General features: G+C 43.5%; 1 protein-coding gene across 1 annotated transcript in view; it reads right to left on the bottom strand.

The window, feature by feature from the left end:
- LOC146797369 (uncharacterized) overlaps positions 1–26,760 on the bottom strand; it is a 401,286-nt gene that overhangs the window by 232,095 nt on the left and 142,431 nt on the right. Inside the window, exons 38-48 of the mRNA XM_085624372.1 lie at positions 23,832–23,903; positions 23,700–23,744; positions 17,662–17,697; positions 14,512–14,553; positions 10,358–10,438; positions 9,269–9,304; positions 9,091–9,126; positions 7,372–7,452; positions 6,503–6,538; positions 3,775–3,846; positions 3,267–3,311 (exon numbers count right to left, since the gene is read on the bottom strand). Coding sequence (XP_085480498.1) covers positions 3,267–3,311; positions 3,775–3,846; positions 6,503–6,538; positions 7,372–7,452; positions 9,091–9,126; positions 9,269–9,304; positions 10,358–10,438; positions 14,512–14,553; positions 17,662–17,697; positions 23,700–23,744; positions 23,832–23,903 — 582 coding nt within the window. The remainder of the gene's footprint in view (positions 1–3,266; positions 3,312–3,774; positions 3,847–6,502; positions 6,539–7,371; positions 7,453–9,090; positions 9,127–9,268; positions 9,305–10,357; positions 10,439–14,511; positions 14,554–17,661; positions 17,698–23,699; positions 23,745–23,831; positions 23,904–26,760) is intronic.

The raw sequence follows: 26,760 nt of genomic DNA, 5'->3' as shown, positions 1-26,760 counted from the left end.
AAATCCACGTCACAGCCACTCACAGTCACTCATGAATAAAATACGACTGCTCAGAGTTCAGACTAAGCTGAGACAATCCAACAAGCGGATTCCACATTTCACAAGTTATAACTGTGATGAAGGGAGGGTGAATTTAATAGTCATCAAACAAAGCTCAGTTCTGGGTGAACTCTAAGTAAAACAGACCGGTTGATAGCACAAGACTGTTTCAATGACTATTACTTTGTAATATCTTCTGATTGGACAGGGCAACATTTGTGTCCAAAATAGAGGCTAGCACATGAACAGGATGCACTTTAGTTTCAACATCAATAAATAAAGACTGATCTTTGCCATCAGTATTGCAAATAGGTTTGTGGTTTGCCCAATGTTTAACAGCACATATTTGAAAAGGCCTAACATCCTTACAGCAGATCTAAACAAGAACAGTGTAAAACATTATACATTTTTTTTTTTTAAAACATCTTTTTATTTATTAAAGATAGGGCAAAACAGATTCATACCTGTAAACACATATTGCAGTTGGTTGGTACAGTTTCTTATTATCATTGTACACATCTCTGTTACAGTTATTACATGGTGGCTCAGACCTGACATCCCTCTTACGCGGCCGCATCTCCTCCATTATACATTTTTAAACGTTTTGAACCCATTTTGCACTGTTCAGAAAAGATCAAAACTAAAATTCTACATAATTGTACAGCTGCTCAAATTGTTTAGACTGAAAACTAAAATTGCGCATCCTTGCACAATTTAAATGCGTAAAAATGTCCGCTATATCAGTTATTTTGTGGGTTGTTTGGTTATGGCAGGAAAGGTAATGCTGCTGCTAACACACTTGCCAGTTGCATCTTTTTGTATTACAAAGTGCAAGTGAAGCTCGTCTTAAGTCTGAATTTAAAGCCTTATTTAGAGTCTGGCTAAAGTGAGACTCTTTGGAAACGTTACGGATATCCTGTCTGCCGTAATATAAGTACCAGAGGCTGTAATGCGCTTGTAATACGGCCGATGGGACTATCCACCACATTTGTAATGGAGTAGCCTGCAGCCGAAGCTCTAAATAATGCCCTTAGTTTTCATTTGCAGACTTAGTGAATGACCAAAAGCGCTGAATGTAGAAGCACCCCCCCCCACACTTTAAACCATGCCTTGAAGGCACTAAGTCAAGTGAACACAAGCGCGGGAGGCCAACCGTCCCTACAAAAGTTTAATATAGGAATGGTGGTGCAATGGGGTGTTCTCCTAAGGACCCTTTTTTAAGAAAAGGGGCCAATTAGTGCAATTTACAGTGCCCTATTTTAAAGAATTTGCCAGAAAAAAATGTCTCTATAGACGGTTTTGAAGGGACATTAATGACATAGGCCAGAAAAAACATAAAGTACAGCCAATGGGTTGAGGCTAACCTATTTTAAGGGATTTGGATGGATTAATTTCTTCCTCTCCAATTTTCTATCTTTGCTCTCTCTTTCTTCCCTACTTTTTCTTTTTCACATCATCTTATGTTTTCTTTGCTTCCTTACTGTCTCTTCTTCTTGCATCTGTCCTTTCTTCCTAATTTTCATAATTCCTCCTACACCGCCTTCATTGCTATAGCTCCAGTCTCATCTCTTAGCTACATCATTGCATTTCTGTGAAATGCTATTGATGGGCCTCCTCTTAAACTCAGTACTTAGAGTTTTATTCTGACCCAGACTTTGGGCCATGGGCCCCAGTGGAAGTCCCCCCTGTAGCTGCTAAGAGGAGGTTCACTGTGTCCCTGAAATGCAGGTCAAGCTCAGTCTACACTTCTGTTGTTTTAGAAAGGGGTTTGGAAAAATCTAATAGAAAAATCAACAAAAAACACGTTTTGTAGCTCTAAGAAAGTTCAAATATCCTATTTATTTATTTAACTATAAACATTGCTCTAAGAAGGAGAGGCACGCACACTTTACAGAGAACAACTATTGCAGCAGGAGAATCTGAAAGACATGGTGGCATACTCGGGAAAGTATTTAGTATCTAGGGACTAGCTGAACTTAAATGACAGGACCTAAATGAGATGGGTGGGGCTGTATAAATTGTTACTTATGCTTGAGCAATAGGTAGTATGCAGAGTTTCTCTAGCCACTATTTAGCTGCTTTTAAGTGAAGTAGAGTGGAAACATTTGCCACACCTCCCATCCACCATTTTGTGCTCAATGGTTTCCTGGGAAGAGATGACATGTGGAGAAGGAACTGGTGGAATAGCGGGCTGCACCTTCACATGTGCACCGGCAGGTGGCCGTGGAGGTGACCTGGACAGTTCTGCACAGTGCTTCGCCATAAGGGGTGAGAGGCTAGGGGGGTACAGGAGTCTTTTATTTATACAGGAGCATTATGCTACATTTTAGGTAACTAAAATGATGCACAGATGTTATTTAAGTGCCAGACTGAGACAGAAGGCGGTGCGGTTCTGCAAGTTGAAATATAGCACATGTCAGGGCTGGCATGTAGCATGTGCAAGCTGGGCCCACGCCCAGGGCGCCGACCTCCAAGGGGAGCTGGAGCTCCTTGAAGGAGTCTCCCAACAACTTTGGTTCAAAGAAAAGTGTGTTTATAACTTTTTCTGAAGGCTGCTAGCACCAGTGTCTGCTCCTTGTTTTTTTGTTTTACATGGCGCTCTTAACCCCTTCGCTGCGGCGCGAATTCCACCGCAGCGCTGGGGGGGTGAGGGGTGAGCGCGGCGCCGCCACGCTCATGACGGAACCACGCCGTCATGAGTCACGGGCGAGCTGTGCTCATGACGGCGTGGTTCCGTCACGACTCCGCCCACTCTCTATTTCGCCCGCACAGGCGGGAAATTAGTGCCGCGTGGAGGAGCGGCCGCCAACGGCCGCGGCATGATGGAACCACGCCGTCATGAGCACACGCCGCCCGTGGCTCATGACGGCGTGGTTCCGTCAAGAGCACGCAAGGGGTTAAATCTTGCCTCCCTCCCCTTCATTCCAAATTTTCAATCTGCGTACAATTAAAGAGGAAGAGTGAGAAGGGGAAGAGGTGTCAACTTAGGCTGCACCAAGGCCGCTCTCTAAGCAAAGGCCGGCTCTGTCATGGTGGTCCTCAGCGCGTCGTATATGGCGGACAGAAACAACGTTGAGCGGTTAAACAGGGAGGTTGGAAGGACTGCTTTTTTAATGCAGCATAGAACTCAACGATGAGGCCTTTATGAAACTCATTTTCTCTCAGGATCTGTCAATTAACAGCTGTGTGTACATTCCACAAGAAGCATACACTGAGAAAAGACTTACGTTTTTTCCATTCTGCCCCGGTTTTCCATCATCTCCAGGTTTACCCTAAAAGAAATTTGAAAATAATTTTCATATCCCCAAGGAGGGATTTGCCATCCCCAAGAATAACACAGTCAAGCCAAGAAACATTTTAGAACTTTTGTCTCCTATCAATAAAAGATAAACCCAAAAGATTACAGAATTTGCATTATTTACATTGTGGATTCCGCGAGAGGGAGGGACCAGACGGGGAGATGCATTGAGTAAGGTAATCTCATCTGGGAACGTCCATTATTTATTTATTTATTTATAAAGTTTTATATAGCGTGAACTTGACCCTAGAAGGGTATCAGAGCGCTTTACAAATAGTTCAATAAGTAGAAAAGAGATAACCAAGAAACAAACGCTGACATTGTCCGTTGCAAATCAATACTGGTCAGAAATAACCCACCCAGACCCTGTGATTCCATGGGATCCGTGTCTGCCATCCATGCCAAGCGCAACTGACCAAGTATTCACAAGTACTCACAGGTAGCCCTGGTGGTCCAACTGGTCCGATTGGTCCTGGAGGTCCCTGGTCCCCTCTCAGGCCGGGCAGCCCCTGTAACAAGAGTGTGTAAGATGCTGAGAAACATGCTAACATTTAGAAACACAGGGTGATGCATTATAGATTGTAATAATCAGTCATAACAGCACCAGGATGTTTCACTCTTCAGCAAAAGATAGAAGCTGACCACCTGGAGCACTCTCCATATGACAAAAAAGGAAATGTTCTGAGGCCTCTTGGATTATGTGCCTCTCCCTGGAGCTAGCACCATGAGGCCGCTGCCTTCCCTCCCCTAACTTAAATGCTGGCCATATGAATATGCATGATCGCGTGATGGTGATGGTGAACTCTTGGCATTGCTCAATTCCATCAATTAGCATGTGTGCCAAGAACTACGGGCCCGTTTCACAAAAGTAATCTGAAGCAAAATCATAACTTTACGACTTTCGGTATTCACAAAAGGCATTTAGGAGTAGTAAAGTTAGGAATCCTAACTTTATTACTACTAAATGCCCATTTGAATACTGAAAGTCATAAAGTTAGGATTTTGTCTCAGTTTAATAGTGGTAAAGTTAGGAATCCTAACTTTACTACTACTAAATGCCTTTTGTGAATAACGAAAGTAGTAAAGTTAGGATTTTGTCTCAGTTTAGTAGTAGTAAAGTTAGGAATCCTAACTTTACTACTACTAAATGTCCTTTTCAATACAGAAAGTCGTAAAGTTAGGATTTTGTCTCAGTTTAATAGTAGTAAAGTTAGGAATCCTAACTTTACTACTACTAAATGCCTTTTGTGAATAAAGAAATTCGTAAAGTTAGGATTTTTTCTCAGTTTAGTAGTAGTAAAGTTAGGAATCCTAACTTTACTACTACTAAATGCCCATTTGAATACGGAAAGTCATAAAGTTCGGATTTTGTCTCAGTTTAGTAGCAGCAAAGTTCGGAATCCTAACTTTACTACTACTAAATGCCCTTTTGAATACCAAAAGTCATAAAGTTAGGATTTTGTCTCAGTTTAGTAGCAGTAAAGTTAGGAATCCTAACATTACTACTACTAAATGCCCTTTTGAATACCGAAAGTCATAAAGTTAGGATTTTGTCTCAGATTACTTTTGTGAATCGGGCCCTACCAGTTTTTGAATCTATCTCTTCTATGTCATAGAGAGGTCACATCATCTTTCAGGGGCCTTAAATGTATTGAGTTTAGAAGGTGGGATTAGACTTTCACTGTGATGGTTCCACAAACCTACTTATAACCAAGAAAACACATATTGAACGAATGGGCAATTTTACGCCACTCATAAAAAGAAAGGCCTGTCCTCCGCAGTCATAAAATTAAATTAAGCATGTAGTTTCGGAATAGCAAAAAATTGTAAATTTCCACAAAAGTGGAAGTTTACCTTTGTGAATCAGGCCCTAAGTGTTTAGCTGCTGATTGCGTCCCACTAGCTGTTATTTTCCTATAGACATATAGGGGCAGATCTACAAGGAAGTGCCGCAGCGTGGCACCGCAAGCCCTTTGGCTGCGCCACACTGCGGCACTTCCGAAGCACAGGAATGCGACATATTTACAAGAATATGTTGCATCTCTGTGCTTCCCCCCTGCACTGGCGCACAAACTGCAGCCATGCGCTGGTGCAGGCACCCTTGCACCATGGTGCAAGGATGCCTGCTTCGTGGTTAGATTGTTTTTGTGTAGGAAGGGGCACCTTCCTGCACAAAAACAACCACTACAGGCATTGTCCTCTTTCAATGCGTGCTGTAGAATGCAGCATGCATTGAAAGAGGAAAAAACGAGGAGAAATGAAAACATTTCTCCTCGTTGCACCTCCCTACGCCACCACTAGGGTGGCGTAGCATTCAGACCATTCTCCAGATTTACGATTTCTTGTAAGTCTGGAGCTGTGTCTTGTTCCATGGGTGTTGTGTGGGAACACCCACAGCAACACCCATGGAATGCCCCTTCAACGCAAACTGCTGCGTGTGAAGGGGCCGTATTTACAAGGAGAGGAAAAGTCACGCAGGGTGGCTTTTCCTGTCCTTGTAAATATGGAGGAGTCCCCTGCGCCACCAGTTCGTCACGAAAAGTGATGTACTGGTGGCGCAGGGGGCTTTTAAATCTGCCCCAAAGTATTATCATCAGAATCTGCTCCAGATCCAACTCCATACTGTAGCAATAATGATTAATTACAATATTGCTGGGTTTACCACCTGGTGAGTATTCATAAGCCATAACAGAAGTGATGCTTTAAGACTTCATTCTGACTGCTACAGAAGAATTGTGCGAAAAACACCATGTCGAATATTGTTTATGTAGTTATGAGGTTGCTTTTTGCTACAAAGTCAAGGTGTTGTACTGGCTGATGGCCAATAATAACTGAACTCCGCCTTTGCAATCAAGTTTATTACAAGTTTTGCCTCTTAGAATAATTTTTTGTCAACACAATTCCCTTTAGGTAACCCCTTGAGGAAATGTATGTGCAATAAAATGGGTCTAACCACTGTATGCGCCAAACCTTTGATGCACACAAAGTGTAAAACGTTGCACGAAAACAGTTTGCGCCTGATTCTACTTGTACCACAGCATGGAAATGAGGCAGTAAGTGACTTTGTATACGATCTGCTGACTATAAGGTCTAGTCCGTAAGCTATTACTGTGCCTAGAGGCAATGCAGTTTGCAGCATATACCTTATAAACATTTAATACTTACGTCTCGTCCTGGATCACCCTGCTTTCCGGAGTCTCCCTATGGAAGGAAACAGAAAATATAAAGTAAGTCATAATCTCAAACTCTAAACAGGATCTCAAGTTCTAAAGAAATATGCATTTATTTCAAAGTCATGTGATGAAGAGAAGGCAAAGATGGAGGTTAAGATTTAGCACAAGTCACTATGAAATAAAGGCCAATACAGCAAAAAAGTCTACATCTCTTAGACTGAAAGGAGCCTTCATTGTAATATGATGTATTTGGTTCAAGTAAATGACCATCTTTCAAATCCATTTACCACAGATGTTTGTCCACCAGTCCCAAGCACCATAAATGATTGAAATGCGATATTTGCCAAAGAATTGGGCACTTAGGTAGATAGGCTTTGAAGAAAAGCATCGAAACTCTTTGTACATTAGTTCATCTATAGGAGTGGTGGTGCCAGGTGCGAACTGGCCATATGTCAAGCTTCCCAGAAAATTTGACATGTGACCACCTCTTCCAATTAGGAACACTTATTGCCTCATTGACATATGTAAAGTTACACATTTGTGTAAATTTACTCTTTTTCCGTAGTCACAAAACGGTCATTTAATAGTAGCTGTATGACTCTGGAGACTTCGCAGTCGGGGCAGAGAACTCCCCACATGAAAAGAGGGGCCTATATTTTCAAGTGCGGAGGTCTCTGCCCAGACTGCAGAGTCCGCAGAGTCAAAAAATATTAAATTAATTGATCATTTTGTGAATACCGAAAAGGAGTAAACTTGCACAAATGTGTAAGTTTACCTATGAGAATAAGGCCTCTAGTGCTGGTATTGGCATTCAATTTTACAATATGATCTTTCTACCAATTTGTTTATCAGAATACTCACCCTCAGCCCTGGTACTCCAGGTTGTCCAGGTTTTCCATCCAAACCATTCCGTCCGTCCACCCCGGGTGGGCCCCGATCGCCCTGTGATAGAAAGAGTAAAGAGATAAGGCCCTGAGCTCAGGACAGACATGGGCGTTGCAAGAGGGTGTCGCCGTACTTCCTCTGATTGTCCATTGGGGCATATGGAGTGGCCTCCAGAGATGTCAGTGGCTGCCAGCAGAAGCTGTTTGACTCATTTGACTCAGTTAATGAGCTTCATCCCACTGGGAATCTGGATGAGAATGCACAGGATCCGGTGGAATGAAGGACACCGCCTGGAGCCACGGTCTCTGCGAAGGTTCTGCGAGCTGAGTGGGCACAAGGCATTCGACAGGGCGGGCACAAGGGAAGGTGATGGACAGGATAATGCAGGGAAAGAAGTTGTTTCAAGAGCCATTTACAGAACAAGCAAGCTGTTACTATACATTAATGACATGAATAAGGGGCCTACAACACAAGACATTGCTACAATATGACCTGTAATCATAGACAGACTGACTCAGACACTTGAACTCAAGAACAGCAACTTGTGGAAAAGAGCAGAAGTCAGTGTGTTTTGCAAACTAACATGATAAACATTGGGCCAAAGTTTAATGGCATGCTGTTACTCAGCCCAATGTCATGTATACATGCATACATGACAGCCTGGTCTATGCTAATAAGTACTTAAGCCCACACAATTCACTTCCATCTCTCAGCACAGCCTCTTGTCAAATGTTGAGCTTTGCAAAACAAAATGAAACTTCACTGAGAAGTATCGAGAACTAAAAATTATTAGTGACCCAACAACAGGATCAGCGATAGCGCTAGACGATGGAAGAAACTCTGCGGCATAGTATGGACAGAAGGATAACAGAATAAAGCAACAAACACCGGTATGTCATTGCTAAACAACTAGCAGCAGGAAATGGATACAAAACTGGGTATACACACTATATAAACCTTACGTTAGAATATGTTTTTTGTTGAATTGCTACAATGAACACCTTTTATAGAATGCTAAGATTGGCTCAGCCAATCACAATCCTTAGAATGCTGGAAATAACAACCACTTTTTGCCTGTCTTCTAACTTCAGTGACAGTGCAAAGCTGGGAGTTGAAGTAGACAGGAATGGATGAGAAGTTTGTCTGCTTGTAGGGGGTGAGATTAAATGATAGGTGCTGATGGCTGCTGAGCGTAACAGCTGTTAATTGCCCTCTGCTCCTATTGTACACCCTCACCTTATGCTCACACTCCTATTTAAGGGGAGGGCAACTAATAGCAGTTAACACATTTTGCAGAGGGTGTTGACCAATGTTAAGGCTCAAAGGAAGGTTAAATCCCACAGGGGAGGGTAATAATGTCCCATTGTTGTGAGGAAACTCATTAATAACTATAATCCAGTAAAAGGAAACTGGAAAGTGGGATAGTTGTGCCGTGGGGTTTCAGGGGATGATGTGAACGTTCCAAAAGGTGAGACACTAGACATTGTCTCGACATCCTCAGAAGCAGCACTGCAGGCCACTAAGGTTGGTGCGTGGTCAGCTATACAGTCTTTCAAGTCGCAGTCACAGTGCAATAAAATAGTAGTATAGACAGTGTTGCATTTAGCACATAGATAGGCCACAATGACTCAATGATAATCCTCCAGGGTAGCGCAGGAGATGCAAGTAGTGTGCCTTGCAGTGTACACCCCTTACCTTCTCCCCTGCTGGACCTCTGTCTCCTGAGTCACCCTGTGAAAGTCAAGAAAGAGTATGTTACAGTAGTGCAGAGACACAACAACAGAGCAGCAATATCTTGGAAACAGAAGCAGCCGTTGCAATGGGAAAAACACAAGAAGGCATTGCATGCACGTCAAGAGGAAATCAGACTCACGCGAGCTCCAGGCGGTCCTCGTGGTCCTTCTATGCCCTGCACAGAAATACATAGTTTATAATATGAATGAAAAAAATATAACATCATAGGTCATCCAAACACTCTGTGATGACTAGGCCCATATAAAGTATTTTAGCAAAATGTGACATGCAGGAAATCTCTACTATTCTGTAAACAAATGGTCATTTGGCAGTCACTGTTGTCCAAGCATCAATTTCTCAATTATGCATTTCAGTGCATGTGCAGACGTAGCATATGCCGGTGTTCTGGCTGTACAGAAATTGCTGACTTTCATGATTTTGCAGAATGCTAAACAGCAAGTTCAACTCAAAAGCATTTGATGATTTAGTTTTAGAATTTGTGAAATTTTCAGAAATTCTGAGGTACATTCTGAAGAACGGAATGGGCCATTATAGCCACAACTATAACTCATATCTACCCTTTGGCCAATCTGTAGAAAGACAAGACCCCCACAAGGCCGAAGTATCTTGAGCAACAATCAGACAAACCCTTTATGAGAGGATGGGAATGGATGGGGGGGGGGGGGGGGGGTGTGCTTCACATGAGTCCTACAGCATTGTGAGATTTCCAGATGTATACATTTTTAGTAAGCATGAGTTTATGGGTGTTTTGGGGCGGGCCTACACTCAAACAAAATTTAATAAGTCCTAAACCTTCAAGCAGTTTCCCACCCTGGCAACACATGCAAATTTACTACTCTCATGGACACATGTGAGTGCAAAAACGGCTGTCTGTGAAACGAGGATCACGTTCATATGGTGGTCGCTTGGAAGGCGTCACTAGTGCATCTCACATAGGGGTTTGTGCCGAAGATGTAAGCAGAACAGTGCTGATGGTTCTCAGATGTTAAGGTCGGATCCTCCTCTGGACAGTGCGATGCACCAATCAGGACTGACCAAAGGCAATGCCCCGCATAAACGGACCTATTTTTACTGCCTGTGGGCGGGTCTCTTAGTAAAACAGCAGCTTTTCGATCACACCCATTGCCTTTGGTGCACAGTATCCGTACAAAGCTCAGGACGTCTGTCATGCAGTCTCAACATGTCACCCTCTAGGATTGGAACTTACCCTTTCTCCGTTCGCACCTGGTAACCCAGCGTCTCCCTTTACACCTTTAGCTCCATCTTCTCCAGGGTCGCCGGTCTCTCCCTAGAAGGGGAAAAACATCTCTAAACCAATAAAACTTAATAATGGACCAGCACAGTCACAGTTTGTTGTGATCCTTTTAATATAGTTGTCTCTGCTTTTGGATTCTTCAAGGCTGGCCTTTCTTCTCCCTCTTACTCCATTTTCCCCACGTATACAGAATTGGCAGTCTCGCTCTCTCTTTCTGTCTCTCTAACTCTCTCGTCTCCTTTCTCTCTCTCTCGCTCTCTCTCTCTCTCTCTCTCTCTCTCTCTCTCTCTCTCGCTCTCTCCTTCTCTACCTCAAATCAAGGTTCAATAGAAGTTTGTCTTGAGAAGTACCTTAATTATAAAATATTATAATTTCAGGGAGAACTGTGGGCAGGATCTGTTTGAGTGACTGAGTTACTGAATGTCTATGTGGCTGTGACTGATTGATTTAATGAGTCAGTTTGTGAATGCATGAATGAATCTGAGTGAGTTTGGGAGTAAGTGAATTTATAAACCACAAATTTAACTTAAAAGGAATAGGGATCGGTATAATGTGGTCAGGTACTGAATATGCACAAGAATCAGGCCAGAAATGATTCAGGATTTTGTACACAGACGAGGAGAGGAAGAGGGCGAAAGGATGAAGTTTCTACTTCCATATGAGTGGCTACCAGGGTCAAGAGTTTTTTGTTGTTGACAGATTGAATTCTCTGTGTAGAGATGTGTTTTCACCTCCTTCATGAAGTGGGAAAGTGATGGAGCAGCCTGAACTGTCCTGGGACACTATTCATGTATCTTCATTTTATTTAACATGAGTGGCCTGGCATTTCATGTAGAAATGCCCTACAAAAAAAGAGTTAGTACACAGCATGATATCCAGCATGGCTAAGGCATTGTAAAAAAAACTGATTATTGATTGCTAATCAGTAAAACAAATTCCAAATTTTGACAGGACATGCCATAGATTCACGATAATTCTATTTGCAGTTTTAGAACTAACGCACATCTTCAAGTGTTGTTTGCTTCCGATCTCTTGAGATGCTTCTTCAGGCTGGTTTCAAATTTGTTTCGCGATTGAATATCAGGAGTCAATGATAAGGACCCCAAAGATGGAGAGATCATGAATTCATGACAGGTGTGTAGCAAGTCAGGATGAGGACAAGGTGTTTGTGCCACTGTCAGGAACCACTTTATAAACTATTTGGCAACTGCTTGAGGAGGTGACAGTTTTTAGCTGAGACCCCCACAGCTTTTTGGTGGAAAGGGCGAGGTGGGAGTTTGTCTTGGCAAGTTGAATAAACTTAAATAAAGTTCTGGAGAAGAAGTTACGCACCTTGTCCAGTAGTGAGAAGGAACATTGGGCAAAATCCACAAACACGCTGTTGCAATAATCTAATCACTTGGCATTTAATTTGTTATTTGCAGTGTGCGACAACGGACACGATGAACATATTGTTCGCATTTTCATTATTTGGTATTTTATTGCGTGGCTCTGGTAGTAAAGAATGCTTGCAAAAATACAAGGTGCCTAGATCTGTAGACTTTTATAACAGGTGATGGGAGTGTACACCTTGTCTTCTTCTCTGCTCTTCTCTTATTTTGATTTAAAGTGTGGTAATGTCTTGCTTAGTGGGCTGTGTTGGCCAACGGAGAGGAGGAGTTATCTGCCAGATAGTTTGGAGTGTTGGTTTTTACTGCCAATGACGCAGCAAATCTTGAACATGATGAAGCACAATTGGTCATAGAGCCAGAGAGGACGCTGGGATGCCAGTGGGTAGGGTGTTGACACCACCCAGACAGGATAAGTTCAGAGTGTGGGTGGTTTTTGGAAAAGAAAATGGTTGATGCTGTGCTGAAATGATAGCTGGTACCAGGCAATCTGAATTTTCTTGGCAATGTTGATTTTTTTGGATAGATGACAACTGACGATGAATCACAGTGGCTTTGTGCTTGCGATGAGTCGGGTCTAATCTTGCCCGGGTCTAGATTCATACTGGAGAACTAGTCTAGGATCTGAGTCTTCATTCCCAATGCTGCAGCAGACCCCAGACAGATAGTTGTGCAGGAGGGTGCAAGCATAAACCTGGTCATGCAATTGTATCACAGCAAATTTCCAAAGTATCTCTACCAGGGTTCGAGGTGATTCCAAAGATCAAATGAAAAACCTGACGAAGCTAGTTCTGGCAAAACTTTTTGTCTAACCTTTTATGATTGATTTTCACCTAGAAACAAACCTAGTGTAAGCCCATCTTGAAGAAAAAAAAAATTCTATTGGTTTCTTTTCTCTCACTCTTTTAAGCTGCCTCCTTTCTCATTTTTCTGTTTCTCTTTTTAAAGGGTGGTAGGGCGGAGGGGTTAGCACCCCGTCCTTTTCCTCCTCCGCCATTCTTATTATTTTAGTTTTTATCGATTGGTGTCCCTTCCCCACTCCCCTTTTAGCACCGTGTTCACCCATAAACCCCCACCTCTTCCCCTCGTCTCTCACCATGTCCATGACTCTCTCTTCCTTTTTTCTCCTAGTCCTCACTTACCCCATTTTCCATATTTACCTTTCTTTTTCTCTTCTTGATTTTGTTCTTCTGTGTAATGTATCCATGTTCCTCCTGGGTCTAAGCAGACACAGAAGAAATGCTCCCAATGCCGTTTTGTGCTTTTTCCCTTTGAAACTAATTTTTTTCACTTCACGTTTAATTCTTATAATTCCACATTTTGAAGAAAATGTAAGATTTGTTTTTCAACACATGCTGGTTCCGAGATTGCAACCCGATACTGGTATATTTGATTCATGAAAATCCTTGTATTTTCATGAAAAATTGTATTTTATCATTATGACTTTTCCTCAAAATGTAGTTTTATCAGCCTGATTTTGTCAGGTTGGCATCTTTTGTTTTGGGTTTTTATCATAAGGGTGGGATATAGTTTCCAAAACTCCTTTCAGTAACAAAATGATGCAGCCAGTTTCTATTGTATTTGAGATTCTTGTGCAACAGATAAGTTGATATATTGAAGAGGGCGTGAGTGCTTCACCAGTGAGGGGCATGACTATGAAGAATCACCCTCAATGCCTGAAGCGTCATCTACAAGGTGGTGGACGCAAGCACCTCACCACAACTGGCAAGCTCAGCATCTCTGGAGGGTCTCACAGCATCTACAGAGACAAACTCGCTAGGCTTCAGATGAATCAGGGCCAACCCCCACACTGAGATCTGGCAGCCTCCCATCCTCCTTCGCTTAAGGAGGGAGTTGTATCGGAAATGAGCATCTAGGGGATTGGCAGCTTACCTTTTAGATGAAGGCTTGATCGATGAAGTGATTGAGTGAAAGAGTGTGTGTTGCTCTGGAAGTTAATATGCAAGTGAGTGAATGAGCTAATATTTGAGGACATGAATAAGTGTGAGAGTTACTAGATGATTTTGTAAGTGAGAGGCAATTGTCAAGCAAATATGCTTCTCACTCAGTATATGTGTGTGAATAAGTGTATGCACCAGTGTAAGTGATGGAAGTTGTGAGTGAGTGAGTAAATGAATGAGTGGGTGAGTAAATGGTTCTAAGCACATGTGTAAGGTAATGTTTGATTGATTTTTTTTTTAAACAGATTTTTATTGATTTTCTGAGAAGGTCAAACAAATAGCTTCATAGACAGCATACATTAATGATTCGGGGAGCAATACATTACAAGTGCAATTAGTGTCATAGAAGGTAATCCTTCATTGATCATAGCACTGAGTGTGTGACTGAGTGAACAATTTATTCTGTAGGATTGTATGCATGATTGTGTGGTAACAATCAGCAAGTGAATGGTGAGCAATGAGCCTGAATGGAAATCAGTGAGCGTGTGATTGCTTGTGTGAATGTGTGAGCATATTAGCGACTACGTGAGTGGGAGTATTTGAGTGTGCATGTCAATGGGTGAGTAGCACATTTCAAGGGAGCATACATTTTTTCACTTCTCAGACTGTTGAATAATTGTGTCCACTTGACAAGGACAAACATTCATTTTCAAGTTCAAACATTAAAAGGAGAACAGCACATAAAAATACAGTGTGTGCCGTTCCAGGCATCTGCCACCCAGCAAAAATTACCGTTTTTAAAACATTGGCAGTTTACCTTGTCACCTTTTGGCCCATCTCCACCACGTTCGTTGAAAATCTAAAACATGAATATTAGGAGAAAAAAGATATCAATAAAAGAATAAACTGGTGAAATCGTTCTTTCCAAATCTACATCAGAGCCTAAGGCTAACATGTATCTTATCATTCAACTTAGCCATACCATACCACACCGCCCTTGGCACGCACTGTGTGTACCCTCACATATTACATCACTCATGACATGTTCAATGACTACATTGATAACATCTCTAATGACATATGAAGTTACATCAATAATAACACTGTGCATGGCGAGGACGCCAGTTATAGTTACTGTAGGGCATGAGTTGTAGTTACTGGAGATAACTATATCTGGATAATTTCTGTAGTTTTGTTATTTTAAAACGTTACGTTCTAACTGACATTTTCACCAAACTATAACGTCCTTTAAACCTTCGTTTTTCTCAGTGAATTTTTTTTTTTTTTTTTTTCAAAATGTAAACTAAGACATTGTTACAATGACTAACTATAAGGTCACTTTAAGCTTTGGTTTAAATATATGTTTATATATAAATATATATATCTTAAAAGAATACCCTTAAAGGTCTAGAGTGCCAATTAAATTCAGCTCCTGTATAGAGCACCCTCAACACCAGAGACCCTCTGAATCTGCTCACCTCAAATGTCTGCTTTTCTAGCAAAGTTTCTAAGCATAGGATCAGCACAGTGCCATCCACGCCGAGCTAGAAAAGAACTTAGGGGCATATTATCAAGCACTGCGTTAAAATTATCGCCACTTTAGCGGCAGAAAACTGCCGCTAAAGCGGCGATAATGGGCTTGATAATATGCCGCAGAAAATTCCCATAGAAGCTCAGGTTCACACCAGAACATGGGCTTCTATGGGAATTCTCTGCGGCATATTATCAAGCCCATTATCGCCACTTTAGCAGCAGTTTTCTGCCGCTAAAGCGGCGATAATTTTAACGTCGTTTGTTGATAATATGCCCCAAAGTCTTTTGCCATTTCTACAGCAAAGACTTTAAGCATAGGATTAGCACAGTGATATCTGTGCTGAGCTATAAAATGTCAAAAGCCTTTTCCCACTTCTGGCACAGTGGATGGCACTGTGCTAATCCTATGCTTAAAACATTTTCTAGATAAGAGGGTATGGTAGTTAACATAAATTTGACAAACACAGTTGTAAGGATTAATTGCACCAGTTGTATAGATATTATTGGCGAAAAAAAACACACATATAAGGAATTTAAGTTTCTGAAACTAATGAAAACAAACGTGTGAAAAAACATATTCACAGATGTCTGGGGAGAGATGAGCAGTAAAGTAATTGCTCTTATCTTTCAAGATGCAACAGATGATGGTTCAGTGCTGATTTCAGTCATTATATGACACAAGTACTATTATGGACAGGAAAAATACTAAGGGACCTCCTCTACTGTAGTTGCACATTTGTGACACTGCGGTGGGACAAACCTTGGAATCATATGTATGCCCCTTTGCGTGGCCTTGAATGGCCTCGTAGATATGAAGTGAGGCAAGGCAGAACAAATCGCTGTGTTGCCTTACTCTGCGCTTGAGAGACAATCCATGGGTGTTGCAGTGGGTGTTCCCATGCGACACCCATGGATTTTGATGATTCCCCAGATCGACAAGACCAAGTAAACCTGGGGATGCGCCAAAACCTTACATCTCCTGAGGTGAGGCATAATGAGGAAAAATAATTGTATTTCTCCTCGTTTATTCCTATTCCCATAGTAAGAGGAAAAGGCCTCTCTGGATTTTTTTTGCAGGAATCTGGCCCTTCAGGCATAAAAACGATTCCGCCGACAATACAGGCACCCTTGAATCATGGTGCAATGGTGCCTGTGTTAGCGCCAGGCTGCCGAAACGGTGACAGCACAGGGGGAAAGGCCAGGAATGCACCAAATCAGATAAATACAGTGCATTCCCGCCCTTTCACTTTCATGCAGGGCAGCGCAGCAAGGTGACTTGCTGCGCTGCCCTACATAAAAACCCCATAATTGAGGCCCTGAAAATTTGAAAGTCAGGGGCCTATTTTACGTTGCTCTTGTGCAACACAGTGTGATGCAAGAGTGATGCAAACCTTACACGTGATTTATGAAGCCACACTAGGCCACTTTGCGTGGCCTTCAGTGGCTCCACAAATCTGGAGTAAGACAACGCAGAGCAAATCACTGTGTTGCGTTACTCTGCCCATGGAAGGTGTTCCATGGGCATTGTGTGGATGTTCCCATGCAACTCCAATGGTTTTTGACACAAGTTCAGATTTACACGAACTGGTAGACCTGGGAGTACTGCAAAAAGATACCCCTTCTGAGGTGAGGCGTAACGAGGAAAATGTCTTTATTTCTACTCGTTACTTTCTCTTTCTATGTGTGCTGCAGAATGCCTCTCCAGATTGTTTTTGTGCAGGAAAGTGTTCTTTCCTGTACGAAAAACAATCCTGCCTGCGTTGGTGCTAGGCTGCCAAAAGGACACCAGTGCATGGGAAAAGCAGGAATGCGCCGTATTGCCTTAAATACACCGCATTCCTACCCTGTCCCTGTTACACAGCGCTGCACAGCAAGGTTACTTGCTGCGCTGCACTGCGTGTCATTCTCGTAAATAGGACCCTTGCTATTTAATTTTAAAGGTGCCAAGAGCAGGGGTGGTATTGCAAGAGATATGCACCTGAGACATCTTCACATAAATAGATTCGCAAATCTTAGCCTCAAGCATTAGCGACCTTCCCTGCTCGATTTCAAGCCGGTATTTCTTGAAAGTTAAATTAAAAGCAGTAAACAAAAGCTGAAACGTGCACTTGCCGCCTCCGCCATTTAAGGACAGGAATGTACGTAATTCATAGCATTTTTATTTGCAAATTCTACCACGTAGATCTTCATTATGAGCACGAGATGGCGCCATTGTCTTAAAGATGGTGGATATTTTTGGGGCGGGAAGTAATTTTGTATATTATGAAGCAGAATTTCTGTGTACATTGATCTCGGACTTCCTCGTGGTTGGGAAAAAAGGAATTGACTCGATGGGTGAACCCCTGGCTGAGGAGGCAGCCGTCGTGTCATCAATAAACGAGCACGGGAGTACAGACATGACGATAGAAGACAGAAATTGGAAGGTGTCACTTACGGTTTTCCCTGCGGGGCCCTGGGGGCCTTGCGGGCCCTGCGGACAGATGAAAAAGAAGTTGGAACGTCACCAGTTAAGGTTAAAATTACAAGTGTACAAGTCAACCGTTAATGCAATTTCTATTACACAAAACTATTTGGTGCACATAGGTATTTCATTTGGAATGGTGAAAATAGAAAGCAGAAAATAAAAGATGAAAGCAGGAGAATGCAACAAAAAACCGTGTCAGAACCGTCATTGGAATCAGCAGAGAAAGGCAGAAAGAAACCTGTGCAGCACAGCTGGGACGGAGAAATGTAAGTGTGCATGACAGTTTTGGCCATATTAAAATGGCCGGCCAAACCGACATACGCACCTCTAGGGGCATATCATCAAGGCGGCGCTATGAAATTAACGCCGCTTTTGTGTCCGTATTCGGGCGAAAAGCGGCGATAATTTCATTGCCTTATCAGCAAAGACACGCTATCGCGTGTTTTGCTGACTTAGCGCCCGTCACAATAACGTCCAGCTTTGCATCGCTAATGAGATGCAAAGTGGCCGTTCCTTCCCAAAATAACTGGAGAAATGTCGCTAACCAACATTTCTCCAATTATGAATTGGCACGCTAACAAGCATAGCGAAATGAAAAGTAGCGCTAACCGCGGTTATTGCTACTTTCCTTATGCCTGCTTTTAGTTTGACTGAGCCATGATATCCAATGGAAGGTGGATATCATGGCTGAGTCTGCCCTGCCCTATCAGCAAGCTATCGCCAAACGTTGTACGATTATCGCTGGATTTCCAGCGATAATCGCACATTTGGCAGCTTGCGCCTGGAATTTTATCGCTTTTGAGATAAGCGTTGCTGATAGCACGCTATCTCAGCGATAAAATTCAGCGTTAGCCTGCCGAAAATTATCCTACCGCTAAGTGCGCTTAGCGATAATTATCGCCGGTTGTTGCTGATATACCCCCTACAGTGCCCACCACTCCTACTCTCTCCTGCTGACGCAGTGACACTCCCAGGATGGCCCCGCCCCTCCAAGACGCGGCTTGCTCTGGCTCCCTAAGAAAAAAAAAATTATAATAAAATATTTTTGTTATCATTTTATTTTTCACGTTCGCCTCTGCTGCCTCTCAGCAGTGGGGCGACGCTCCTCTGCCATAAGGGAGGAGCCGCCCCTGGCCATAGGCTTTGTGACGAATTTTTCCATCCACCTAGATCGTAATCAGGGCCTGTATGCAGGGCTTTAAGTGGGGTAAAAAAACTGTCAGTATAGTGTGCCATCCCACTGGTATTTTGCTGCTTCTGTGACTGCATCCAGACATATAATACAACAAGTAACATTACACATACAACAATGGTTATTAGTTGCATGAGATAAATTAGCAACAACTATGGCTTCGTTGTATATAGTATTGAAAATGCTTCCATTCTGAAATGATGTCACTGTGAAAGAACTATACTGAGTCTCCTTGAAGTTACATCAAAGGCAGTGAAGGGCAGTTCTGCTGCAGAGTTCAGACTATTTTTTTCACCCAGACAGTGAGGGCAAAAATTGAGAGCCAGATAGGGACCCGTCTCGGCACCTGCTTTTTAGAACTGCTGGTGCTGCGCACCGGCAGGACCCGGCCCACTTAAAGCCCTGCCTGTATGCCTCCATCCTGCACTGATCAGCAGAGGCAGGAAGAGGAGGTGGCCACACCCATTTTACACCATCTGCATCTCACAAGGTAGACCCTGTGGATATATTTTACAACCGGGCAAGATGGACTCTAGGTGCAATTGCTGAGTGTCACGGAGAAGTCCTGGCATCTTCCCATTCCTCATCCTTATAGGATCCCAAGTCCCTTTCCCAGGTCCAGCGGAGTGTGGCGAGTGAATAACCCACATGGTGCATAATGAACGATAAACCTGTGTCATTTTGTCATCTCCTATAGGGTTACATTCCGGGCGGTTCTCTAGCTCTGAGATATAAGGTGTTGGTGCAAGCCTAAGTTATAAACAGTGGTAGAACTGGCTCTGGTGTAATTCAGATACCTTCTGTAGGACAAGAGCTGGAGACAAAGAATTTGTGTAAAATTGTTAAGATTCTTTTGTAACATTGCAATCACCCCAAAGCGAGTTAGAGAGCTCCCAAATACATCTCAAATGATTTCTTTATGTGTTTACTGGTTTAGGTTCATGTTTCAGAAATTAAAAATGATGCACTGATTTTCCCAATATTTTACCAGCCCTTACTTAAAATACAGGCTGCGACGGCAAAAAGACGGCTACGTGGCTCTCCCAGAAGGCGGTGGGACTGAACACAGCGTGAGGGGGAGCTTCTGGAAGATTGGGCAGAGCATGGCAGGAGGCGGGACTGAGCAGAGTGAAAGGCGGAGCTTATCTGGATGGGAGGTGGGACTAAACAGAGCTGGGGTGGAGTTTATCAGGGCGGGAGGTCAGATTGAGCAGGTCTGGGACTGCAGATGATGGGAGGTGCGGCTGAGCAGGGCAGGAGGAGGGCTGAGCAGGGCACAGCTCGGGACTGAGCTCAGGATGGGATGTCAACTCAAGAGTGCAGAAGGTGGGCTGAGCAGGGTAAATGTAGGACTGCAGATGTGAAGTGTGTGTATTAATGAAAACACGAAAACTAAGAAACCACATTGGAGGAAACCAAATCATGGAAAACCAATTTTAAGGAAATACAAATGAACCGAAAATAAAAGGAAACATTTTAAAGGAAAGACAACTTTAAGAAAACATCCAAAATCACACACTGGGCTGAAGATTAGGGGTTGTGAGAGTTGTTTTGGGTTCAGGGATGGGAGATGTTTATGGGAGGTGAGAGTTTTTTGATTCAGGGATGGGTGGAGTTTAGGAGTAGGGAAGTTTTTCAGAGATAGCTTGCTTAATCTCCACAACAGCCCCAGCAGCGCTGGGATGCCTGGCTTCACCATGGGGGTGCCCAGGAGTGGAAATGTCACAGGGAAAGGCCAGGAACGGTTCCTCAGCAGTATGAGTAAAAAGCGCCAGGAGACCCCCCCGTTGGGGGTGGCAGTGCGCTATACAAGTACATACACATTTACATTTCTGCATTGTGCCATTCACGCTGTTTTTATAGCGTGGGACAAAAACCCGGGGGTGAAAATCAACACAAATGGCATGACCAAATGCACTCCGCCGCTTGCTGAACGCCACGTTGCGTGGTGGAGATTTTTGGTCACTATACGGAGTTCCACGTAGCAGAACTCCACGAACTCTGCACAGGCCTGGTTTTGTGGTGGTGAAGGGTTTTTAGTCTTTGGGAATGGGTGAAGTTTAGGGGGGTGAGGGGTTTTAAAGGTTCATGGATAGGTAGAGTTTATATGTAGAAAGGGTTTTAGGCCTCAGGGATGGGGGAGTTTAGGGGTGGTGAGTGTTTTTTAGGGTTCTAGAATGAGTGGAGTTTAGGGTCTGTGAGAGGTTTTAAGGGGTCGGAGATGGGTGGAATTTAGGGGTAGTGAGGGGGTTTTGGTTTAAGAAATGAGTAGAGTTTAGGAGTAGAAAGAACTTTGAGGTTTCAGGAATGAGTGGAGATTAGCAGTCAGAGATAGGTGCAGTTTAGGTGTGGTGAGGGGTTTTAGGGTTCATGTATCACTGGAATTTAGGGTTAGAAAGTGCTTTTAGTGTTCATGGATCAGTGGAGTTCAGGGGTCAGGGATGGGTGTAGTTTATGAATCGGGAGGTATGTTTAGGGGGCAGAGATAGATGGTGTTTAGGGGTGGTGAGTGTTCAGTGAATAAAAAGCATCAAAAGTAATTGTTTGACAATGTAAATCTGAGAAAATGTCCCCTAACATAAAGGATTAAAATAAATACCTTCGACAAAAATGTTTCTGAAAGTAAGACCTGCAACCATTTCATTTATACTTTGAAAACATAAGTATGCAGAAGCTAATTTAATAAAAAGTCGTTCTATGAATTGATTTCTATGAAATGGTAAATGCCATTCATACTGACGATTTCCAATAAATGGTTTAGATGAAATGGTTTCTCAGTAATGGTATTCCATTAAATCGTTGCACTATGAAATCACATACAACTCTGCAGATGACAGGAGGTGTGGCTGACCAGTGCCGTATGTTGGACTGTACATTGCAGGAAGTGGGGCTGAGCAGCATGGGATACGGGACTGACCAGTGCAGTATGTGGAACTGTGATTGACAGGAAGTGGGGCTGAGCAGCTTAGGAGACCGCATGGTGCTGCACATGATAGGAGGTAGCTCGTTGCTCAGGAGGGCTAGAGGTGGTCTTACAAGGGCCGGATGTTGGCTGCGCATGACAGGAGGTGGGACTAAGCATGGCAAGCAATGCAGCCCATCAGTGATCTAGGTGCCCTGACCACGATAATACGCGCTGCTGATCAGGGAGGGAAGTGGTAATCATCGGGTGGTGCCGTCAGATCAGAGTGACACGTAGGCCCGATCCTAATCACCTGTGTAACCGTTTAGGTGGCTAATGGAGGATATTGGGTGGAGGGTGGTCTGAACAGGTTGGTTATGGAATATTTTGGGGTGGGCAGCGAGTGAGACCAGGCTGGCTGTGGGCAATATCAGGATAGTCGGGTAAAAAGACCAGTAATAACATATTACAATTAATTTAATTTTATTATAGCTCATAAAACATTTATGTTGTTTCCAAAATGTTTCCAAATTAGCAAACATGTCAGTGGTAGTGTGCCCTCTTCAGGTTTATTCAAATAAAGTTAATGAACTGTATCTATTTCAGTATGACAGTGCTTGCATTTCACTTTTTAAAAGTGTGTGTGTTACTGTTCCTTGCCACTAATGTGTTTCTATTCAGTGCTGATTGCAGACCACATCCTTGTGAGTGGTGGAAAGCATTTGGAGGCCAATGTTGTATCGACAAGTTACTCAGCTAGCAGAACTCTGTGGGAAAGAAATTCAATGTGTGCTGATTTTACTGTTACTATCACTAAGTTTGTGTAACAGGACAGAATGGGTTTGCATTTAATAAAAGACATTCAGGCCTATAAATATGAGATTTGAATGTGTACATTAGCAAACGTTTAGGAAACGCACTCTCCCTTAATGCTAAACAGCAGCCTTTACATAGCTGTGAGAGTGAATCTGTGTGCCAGCCTTGCACAGTGCCCACTGCCGGTGTCGCTGAGAGGTAAGAGGAGCGACTCACAACTAGGGCTTCCAGTGTTGTGGTATTTATTTTTTTAACATTTCCATCTTTATTGATCCATATTTATTTTTGGGGAATTTTATCTGTACTTATCCACATTCATTTTGTGACGCAGTAATTCATACATATCCACATTTATTTAACCAATAAATGTGCACTCATACTTTCATGCCTCTGCGATTTTAGCACATTTAGCAGCCAAATAATATAGAACTATAAAGCCACATGAAAATGTTTGCATAATAGCACAAACATATGTTAAGATATGCAGTTATTTAAGGAAATGTAATGTGTTTTTTTGACTCTAGACGATCTCAATGTCCATGATTTATGGCTCAAAATTCATGAGCAAAAACAATAAGAGTCACTGAGAAGATGTCAAATTATCTGTATTTTTCCACTTTTAAAAATAAAGGCAGACTGGAAACACATTGTTTTTTGTCTGTATCTATTTGTAGAATTCAGTAAAAATGGAAAACGGGGAGCCCTACTCACCATGCAAAAGCCGTAGCTCAGAATCCAATGTTCGAATGCTGTGTCTGCAGTTATTGCTGGATGGACATACACAGTGCTCTCCCTGTATCACCTTATGTTACAGGCTCTTCCCTTTCTCTCCTAGACTTCACCTGCCTTAAACCAGTGTGTGGGGGCACAAGTGCTGCTGTGTCACTAACATCCACAGCACAAGTACATTCCCCCAAACTGTAGTGGAGAGTGGGGATGCACAGGACACATCTACTCTAGCTGTGTAATTGACAAACACACTTTTAGCTGTTGTAATAAAATAAATCCAGCAGTGCTCTTGTGCTAGTGAAGGTGACAGAACTTATGTACACTTAAAAAACATGCCCACGACACAGAAAAGTTTCACTATGTACTCACCGGATCACCTCTGTCTCCTTTACCTCCAGCAGGTCCAGAGCTACCCTAGAAGGTGAGAAAGAGAGAGCGGGAAGATGATGAAGGACAAGGGCCTTTATGTTGGGGTGCACTAAACAGGGGAATGATACTTACACCCCTGCCCGGCTCGCCTGGATCTCCTGGGTCTCCCTTTTCACCGACAACACCACGTATTCCCGGCAGACCCTTTAAGGAAAGAGACAGTGTCAGTGTAGCTGTGGATCACAGCGTTCTTTGAGAAGAAAGGTAAAAAGGTGGATTGACGTGAGCATCAAATGTATTAAAGCGTGGATAAACGCCTCGGTGCGCTGCAATGTATGGATTTATCTCCATCTTAGTCCGCATCAGGAGAGAGCAATGATCCTAAAATTCATAGCCGAGGTGGAGTGGTCGAAGAGAATTTGTGAGATTGCCTTATTTAACTTTTATGGTAAAGTAAGAGTGTGTGTGTGTCTGTAGTTGAGTTCTGTATTGCCTGTATAGTTTATAGGTAAAGATTAGCCCCCACCACCATAGAGAGCTTGAGTAGTCAATCGTGTGATCTGTAGATGAGGTTTCCCTATGATGCTAGTCCCTTGGGGATTTGCCACTTTGGCCCTTCTCTATACCAGCATGGTGTGGATGCGTAATCATGTGCTCTGCAGAAGAGGCTACCAAGGGTCTTCATGCGACTTTCCCCACCGTGGATGTACGTGGTTGTAGGTACTGTGTTTTAAAATTTATTTTCACTGATGTGATAAATTAATTCTGAACATTTGAACATAGTCCCTCGGTAGGATGAAAGGGGACAACCGTAAACGACGGAAGTAATAAGGACTGTTTCTAGTAAAAAGTGGAGTTGGAAAATCTTGGCTGGGGACAGGTATTGCAGTCCTGGAACCAGTGGAATATAGCAATTTTTCAGAACAATAAAATGCCTAAGATCGAATGTGTGTTAGACAGACCAGTTACGTAACTCAACGCTGATTTAATATCTGTGCCACGTTGATAGCTTGGACACTAAAAGAGCATAGAGAAGCACAGTTTGAGGTCAGCCCGCAAGGAGCCAAGATAGGGTGCAAGGCTTGCTGGCCCCAACACCAGGGTTGCCCTGATGGAGAAGGAGAACCAGCAGAAACCAACAGGAGCAATATATCTCAGTGCTGAAAAATTACTTGAGCAATGCTGTGGGACTTCCTCTGGTCCCTGTTTGAGCAATGCTCTGGGACTTCCTCTGGTCCCTGCTTGAGCACTGCTGTGGGACTTCCTCTGGTCCCTGTTTGAGCAATGCTGTGGGACTTCCTCTGGTCCCGGCTTGAGCAATGCTGTGGGACTTCCTCTGGTCCCTGTTTGAGCAATGCTGTGGGACTTCCTCTGGTCCCTGTTTGAGCAATGCTGTGGGACTTCCTCTGGTCCCTGCTTGAGCAATACTGTGGGACTTCCTCTGGTTCCTGTTTGAGCAATGCTGTGGGACTTCCTCTGGTCCCTGTTTGAGCAATGCTGTGGGACTTCCTCTGGTCCCTGTTTGAGCAATGCTCTGGGACTTCCTCTGGTCCCTGCTTGAGCAATGCTGTGGGACTTCCTCTGGTCCCTGTTTGAGCAATGCTGTGGGACTTCCTCTGGTCCCGGCTTGAGCAATGCTGTGGGACTTCCTCTGGTCCCTGCTTGAGCAATGCTGTGGGACTTCCTCTGGTCCCTGTTTGAGCAATGCTGTGGGACTTCCTCTGGTCCCTGTTTGAGCAATGCTGTGGGACTTCCTCTGGTCCCTGCTTGAGCAATACTGTGGGACTTCCTCTGGTTCCTGTTTGAGCAATGCTGTGGGACTTCCTCTGGTCCCTGTTTGAGCAATGTTGTGGGACTTCCTCTGGTCCCTGCTTGAGCAATGCTGTGGGACTTCCTCTGGTTCCTGTTTGAGCAATGCTGTGGGACTTCCTCTGGTCCCGGCTTGAGCAATGCTGTGGGACTTCCTCTGGTCCCTGTTTGAGCAATGCTGTGGGACTTCCTCTGGTCCCGGCTTGAGCAATGCTGTGGGACTTCCTCTGGCCCCTGCTTGAGCAATGCTGTGGGACTTCCTCTGGTCCCTGTTTGAGCAATGCTGTGGGACTTCCTCTGGTCCCTGTTTGAGCAATGCTGTGGGACTTCCTCTGGTCCCTGCTTGAGCAATACTGTGGGACTTCCTCTGGTTCCTGTTTGAGCAATGCTGTGGGACTTCCTCTGGTCCCTGTTTGAGCAATGTTGTGGGACATCCTCTGGTCCCTGCTTGAGCAATGCTGTGGGACTTCCTCTGGTCCCTGCTTGAGCAATGCTGTGGGACTTCCTCTGGTTCCTGTTTGAGCAATGCTGTGGGACTTCCTCTGGTCCCTGTTTGAGCAATGCTGTGGGACTTCCTCTGGTCCCAGCTTGAGCAATGCTGTGGGACTTCCTCTGGTCCCTGCTTGAGCAATGCTGTGGGACTTCCTCTGGTCCCTGCTTGAGCAATGCTATGGGACTTCCTCTGGTCCCTGTTTGAGCAATGTTGTGGGACTTCCTCTGGTCCCTGCTTGAGCAATGCTGTGGGACTTCCTCTGGTCCCTGGTTCCTGTTGGCAGTGGGTCTGTGCCCAGCTACTGAGAAATGCTGCCACTCCCCCTCATCAACAGCAAGCTTTGTTTTACTGATAAATGATCTGCCCATGCTGCTCTTGATTAATGGTCGTGGTTCTGTTGCTTTTCTTTTTGTCTACTGTGTTACATTTTTCTTCTTAATTTGACATGCATTTTCCATTCATTTTATGTTTTTATTAGTGCAAAGGTCGCGATGAGATAAAAAGTAAGGTGGAAAGAGAGAAAGTTAAAGCTCAGAAGATGTCCTGTTTGCTGAGGTTTGGAGCATGAACCAGTGTCTTGTTTGAGGCAAAGGTGAAAGGACTCTGGATCCTCCAGATGTTAAGCAGGTGGCCGTGGACAGATGTTGGTGAATGCACTGAGGGCAGAATTAAATCACATCGTGCTGTTTAAATAACTCTAACATAATAATAAAGAATCAACACACCAACAAAGTTTGGAGAGAAAACATAATAGAGGAA

The sequence above is a fragment of the Triturus cristatus genome, chromosome 9 (assembly GCF_964204655.1).
Source record: "Triturus cristatus chromosome 9, aTriCri1.1, whole genome shotgun sequence".
In the NCBI taxonomy this organism is placed as follows: domain Eukaryota; kingdom Metazoa; phylum Chordata; class Amphibia; order Caudata; family Salamandridae; genus Triturus; species Triturus cristatus.
Note: the sequence above shows the minus strand (reverse complement) of the source record. Positions and strands in the feature narration are given on the sequence as shown.